We start from the raw sequence: 6,554 nt of genomic DNA on the forward strand, positions 1-6,554 counted from the left end.
AGCTTCTGAAGCGTGATCATCGAACAATCAAGCGTTTCATTCAAAATAGCCAACAGGGTCGCAAGAAGTGTGTGGAAAAACCAAGGCGCAAAATAACTGCCCGTGAACTGAGAAAAGTCAAGCGTACAGCTGCCAAGATGCCACTTGCCACCAGTTTTGCCATATTTCAGAGCTGCAACATCACTGGAGTGCCCAAAAGCACAAGGTGTGCAATACTCAGAGACATGGCCAAGGTAAGAAAGGCTGAAAAACGACCACCACTGAACAAGACACACATGCTGACACGTCAAGGCTGGGCAAAGAAATATCTCAAGACTGATTTTTCTAAGGTTTTATGGACTGATGAAATGAGAGTGAGTGTTGATGGGCCCGTGGCTGGATCGGTAAAGGGCAGAGAGCTCCAGTCCGACTCAGACGCCAGCAAGGTGGAGGTGGAGTACTGGTTTGGGCTGCTATCATCAAAGATGAGCTTGTGGGGCCTTTTCGGGTTGAGGATGGAGTGAAGCTCAACTCCCAGTCCTACTGCCAGTTTCTGGAAGACACCTTCTTCAAGCAGTGGTACAGGAAGAAGTCTGCATCCTTCAAGAAAAACACGATTTTCATGCATGACAATGCTCCATCACACGCGTCCAAGTACTCCACAGCGTGGCTGGCAAGAAAGGGTCTAAAAGAAGAAAAACTAATGACTTGGCCTCCTTGTTCACCTGATCTGAACCCCATAGAGAACCTGTGGTCCATCATGAAATGTGAGATTTACAAGGAGGGAAAACAGTACACCTCTCTGAACAGTGTCTGGGAGGCTGTGGTTGCTGCTGCACGCAATGTTGATGATGAACAGATGAAAACACTGACAGAATCCATGGATGGCAGGCTTTTGAGTGTCCTTGCAAAGAAAGGTGGCTATATTGGTCACTGATTTGTTTTTGTTTTGTTTTTGAATGTCAGAAATGTATATTTGTGAATTTTGAGATGTTATATTGGTTTCACTGCTGAAAATAAATAATTGAAATGGGTATATATTTGTTTTTTGTTAAGTTGCCTAATAATTATGCACAGTAATAGTCACCTGCACACACAGATATCCTCCTAAAATAGCTACAACTAAAAACAAACTAAAAACTACTTCCAAAAATATTTGGAGTTTTTGGAATCATTGAGAACATGGTTGTTGTTCAATAATAAAATTATTCCTCAAAAATACAACTTGCCTAATAATTCTGCACTCCCTGTATTTTCATGACTATGAAAATTGTAGATTTGTAAATTGTAAATATATATAGCCAACTGAACTCCGTCCCATGACATCTTTTTCCCCGGTTGCTACAATATCCGAAATTCAAAATTTTCCCTTCTGATGATGAGTTTGGATCCCTATCACGACCCACTGGCCCCAAAGTTACTCCTTCTCCATCAGGTCCAGCCGATGAGACCCAAGCTTTTATCATGACGAGTTTGCTTGCCCCGCCAGAAAGACATCCGTCTCACTCACTAGCGTCCTCTTTTGTCTCAGCCACAGCAACATTCCTCCAATCAAAAAGTGGACATTTTTGGTCTGAGACAAGCGCTGATTAATGCACATGTACAGTTTTACCAGTTAATAACCAAAGTGCAGCTTTATTTTTTGTACGTCTTTTTTTACGTCTCTTTGCAGTCAGCTATCCCTCCAAAACAGTCATTAGAGTCATCAGCGAGTCTGAGTCGTGCTCCAGATTCCACCGCTGCAAAACCTCTTTCTCCTCCCTCCTCTGTTCAGTCTTTTCCTCCATCTCTCTCTACATCTTTCTGTGTCCTGCAGCTCCTGTAACAGATGCTGGCGTGAGGCTGCCTCCACCAGCGGCTCAAGCCTGTGCTCCTCCTCCATCCCTTCTTCACCTCTCTCTGTTACAGATGTCTCTAGCTGATCACATGCCTGCTTCTATAATAGCTACGAGTCCCTCAGTTGTGCTCAGTGTAAAAGATGGATTTCAGAATCATACAGTTATTGTTGGAAAGGGTTCAAATACACAAAAATGCTGAAAAACCAAAGAATTAGTGAGAATTGAAGGATTTTTCTGAAGAACAGCAGACAGTTGAACTGTTCAGGACAAACAAGAAACTCATGAACAACTATCACAAAAACTGTGATAACTTTCTGTCTTTCAGGATATATCTGTGTGCACAGAAAGTTTTTTTTTTTTTTTTTTTGTCTTGTCAAAAGCAGGAATTAAAAGTTCAGTTCAGTATATGTTAATGTTGGATATTTTCTTGAGTATGTAACTATTACACACATCTTTAAGACTTGAGGACCAAATGATCAGTGACAGCAACACTGAGCAGAACGCAGCTGTCACACATTTTAAACCTTTTAACAACAGAACGAAAACAGCAGAAATCAGTAAAATGATAAAATACACTCGTCAAGGGCATGAGCTCAGAGGAAAACAACTACAGAGAACAAAACAGCCCTGATGAAGATTGAAAAACAACTTAAAGTAGCTACTGACGGTGCCAGACCATTTTACAAATGTGTTTAGTTCGGTGAAAGAACTCAAAACTCAGAATAATGATTCATTCATAATTAGTGTCATGAGAGAAATACACATAATTGATGTAATATTAGCAGAGCAAGTGTTTCAGTCGTACACACACACACACACCCACACACACACACACACATGCACACACACACACAGTGTGTTCAGTCGTACAGCTGGGGACACTGGTTTGTCAATATGACATTGTTTTATTAGAGTCAGTTCAGGATCTTCCAGCTAAATCCCTTTAGGATCCTCTATTTGTAGGAGACTCTAATCGCTCCGTCACTCGTCTGTGATCCCAAAATCAGCTCACATTGGTTCTGGTTCAATCAGGCAAACCAGCAGACAGTTTTCCAGCCATTCTTTTCTCATCAGACAGCAAGCACAGCTGCTCAGAAGGGTCTCTCTCTCAGCAGCAGCTCACTGCTCATCAGACGCTTTCAAAAGCTGCAGAAGATGAACGTGACATTCAGCCAAGTATGGTAACCCATACTCAGAATTCGTGCTCTGCATTTAACCCATCCGAAATGCACACACACAGAGCAGTGAACACACACACACATTGTGAGCACTCACCCGGAGCAGTGTTTATCATTTATGCTGCGGCGCCCGGGGAGCAGTTGGGGGTTCGATGCCTTGCTCAAGGGCACCTAAGTCGTGGTATTGAAGGTGGAGAGAGAGCTGTTCATGCACTTCCCCCCACCCACAATTCCGTCCGGCCCGAGACTAGAACTCACAACCTTTTGATTGTTCCTGTCCCAGCGTGGGATATGAGGGAGTTCTCTGGCTGTATTCTGAGCTCGGACAGATATACACCAAATATACACACTATTGACTCAGTCTGATTATATGAGTGTCAACTTATGAACCTGTGTTTGTGTGTTTATAGTGTGGATCATGGAGGAGAGAAGAGGATGAGAGCAGGACCACGAAAGTGTAGGTCTACACACACACACACACACACACACACACACACTCACACGCAAACATAAACACTCACACACACACACACACACGCACACACACACACACACACACACAGGCACACAGATGTTTGTTTTTGTGAAAAGTGTGTTCATCCCATAGGCGTAATGGTTTTTATAATGTAGAAACTGTATATTCTATGGCCCTTCACCAACCCTACCCCTAACCCTAACCCTCACAGGAAACTTTGTGCATTTTTTCTTTCTCAAAAAAACTCATTCTGTATGATTTATAAGCGTTTTGAAAAATGGGGACATGGGTTATGTCGTCATAAGTCACCCTCTCCTTGTAATACCTGTGTCATACCCATGTCATTATACAGAGTTGTGTCCTGATATGTCACAAAAACATGCCCACACACACACACACATACTCTCTCTCTCTCTCTCACACATACTTTTTTAAAAATAAATACAATAAAACATAAATATTATTATTATTATTATTATTAAATGATTTTTTTTATGTGAATATATTTTAAATATAATGTATTCCTGTGATTCAGTTTGAATGTTGTTCATCATTTCTCCAGTCTTCAGTGAAATCTCTCTAATATGAAAATGATTTACTGCTCAAGAAACATTTATTATTATCAATATAGAAAACAGTTGTGCTGCTTCATATTATTTTGTGGAAACCATGATATATTACCATTCAAAATACAATTACAAACAGTTTTTTTTTTTATAAAATTAATAATAATACTTTAATTGGGCAAAAACAAACTAAATCAATCAAAAGTGACAGTAAAGAGGTTTAGAAGATTTGATCTAAAATAAATGCTGTTCTTTTAAAGTTTCTGTTCAACAAAGAATCCTGGAAAATAAAATGTATCATGATTTCCACAAAAATATGAAGCAATATTGATAAGAACCAATATTAATGATTGAGCACCAATAATCATAACAGAGCAGTAAATCATCATATTATTCTGATTTCTGAAGATCATGTGACACTGAAGACTGGAATAAGAAATAAATTAGATTTTAAAAATGTATTCACATATGAAACTCTTTTTTTATCAGAATAATATTTCTCAACAAGACTATTACTTGTTCAGCAGAAGAGACTTGTTTCAGATATTATAAATCTTTGAGCAGGGCTCAAACGAAACAATAATTAACGATTATTAACGATTGAGCTCCAATAGGGGCGGGGCTAGGGATGATGTCAGCATGCTCATTAACTATGCACACAGTGATTGGCTGATAGTCTGTCAGAGATTTGTTCATAGAAATATTGTAGAGCATGATATTATGTTGTCATATTCAAATAATGGTTTAAATATAAATGTTAATTTGCACATTCAGATAAATATTTTAAAATGCTTACACATTTTTCCCACTGCTGCAGAAAGCCTGCTATCATTCCACTTTAACACTGAAACACAGCTTTCACTATATTAGTGAAGACATCTGTGAATAGTGAGGAGAAAATATAAGCTGTGTCTGAAATCACTCACTCGTTCACTCGTTCACTAGTCCCTATATAGTGTGTGACAGTTGAGTGCACTAGATCAGGAAGGAGTGAACAAATAAGTGAACGGATTCGGACGGTGACGTATACACTGTGCGGGAGACTTGGAGCTGTTACAGAAACATTGTCATATGATCTTTTATATTACATCTACCTTATTTTAGAAAATAATATTACTAGCAATAACACTCAACATGACTTTATATTGTAATCATACACACCTCCGCGTCAGCTTTGTGCTTTCATCGATGGTGTATTATTAATTAGATTTGTAATGCTTTTATGTTCATAATCATTAAATACTATTAAAATACTGAGAACCATAATAAACAGACATTAACACAAGTTCATAATCATTGTTTCAGACACAGCTCTAGTCAAAGCTGTAAACACACAGACATCTTCAGTGTTGTGTTGTTCTTGATGTTTCTCTCTTCTTGTGTTCAGGGGCCTGTGATCTCACACTGGATCCAAACACAGCAAACACTCGACTCGTTCTGTCTGATGAGAACAAGAAGATCACACGTGTGAAAGATCATCAGCCGTATCCTGATCATCCAGAGAGATTTGATCAAGTTCATCAGGTTCTGAGTGTTGAGAGTCTGACTGGACGCTGTTACTGGGAGACTGAATGGAGCGGAGATAGTGCTGAATTATCAGTGACATATAAAGGAATCAACAGGAAAGGAAGAGAGAGTGACTGTGTGTTTGGATGCAATGACAAATCCTGGAGTCTGTTCTGCTCTAATAACAGTTTCTCTGTCTATCACAATAAGAACAGAACTGTTATCTCTGCTGTCCGTTCATCCTGTAAGAGAGTAGGAGTGTATTTGGACGTGTCGGCCGGCTCTCTGTCCTTCTACAGCGTCTCTGACACACACACACTCACACACTTACACACACACACACTCACACACTTACACACACACAACACCACATTCACTGAACCCCTCTACGCTGGATTTAGGGTTTATTCTTATTCCTCAGTGTCTCTGTGTGATATTAAATGATAGAGAGACTCTTTCTGATGTTCACATGCACACAAACTCATCTAATCTCACATCACTACATTTCTATTCATTTTTAATTAGTTTTTCATCATCATACAGAAGTTATGAATCTAGATCAGACTCATACTGTTCTGAATCTTTAATAAACAGAGTAATATGTGTGCTTTAATATTTCTATTGTAAACTGCTCATCAAATGTAATAAAAGTCCATGAGTGACTCATTTGATCCTGAACTGTTTTCTGAATCCTGATGTGAACTGATGACAGTATGAATAATCATGAATGTGATTGAGATCAGAGGCTGAATTGACTCCGAATGAATCCGTCTCCTGATCGTCTGCTTTATTTTTCTGTCTGCGCTGATTTAACACTCGATTCACTAAATGAATTGTGTCCAAACACTCACAGTATCGCTGCTGAACACAGTTGATCTGGCTCTAATTCAGTCTTTCAGGAGCTTCAGAGCTTCAATCTGCTGCTTGATCACTAGAACATCTTCATCAGCATCTCTTCTTCTGAAATGATGCTCTTTTCTGCTTTATTATTTCTCCACCAGCACAACAGCTT

At 39.4% G+C, this 6,554-nt stretch overlaps 1 protein-coding gene across 4 annotated transcripts in view; it reads left to right on the plus strand.

Moving 5' to 3' along the window:
- Positions 1–6,220, plus strand: part of LOC113113943 (protein NLRC3-like) — a 21,999-nt gene extending 15,779 nt beyond the window's left edge. For all 4 annotated transcript variants that reach the window (XM_026280565.1, XM_026280654.1, XM_026280740.1 and 1 more), the window contains 2 exons: positions 3,406–3,452; positions 5,424–6,220. In XM_026280565.1, the coding sequence (XP_026136350.1) occupies positions 3,406–3,452; positions 5,424–5,986 (610 nt within the window). In that variant the 3' untranslated portion in view covers positions 5,987–6,220. The remainder of the gene's footprint in view (positions 1–3,405; positions 3,453–5,423) is intronic.
- The last annotated feature ends 334 nt before the right edge of the window (positions 6,221–6,554 follow it).

Source organism: Carassius auratus, chromosome 1 (assembly GCF_003368295.1).
Source record: "Carassius auratus strain Wakin chromosome 1, ASM336829v1, whole genome shotgun sequence".
In the NCBI taxonomy this organism is placed as follows: Eukaryota; Metazoa; Chordata; class Actinopteri; order Cypriniformes; family Cyprinidae; genus Carassius; species Carassius auratus.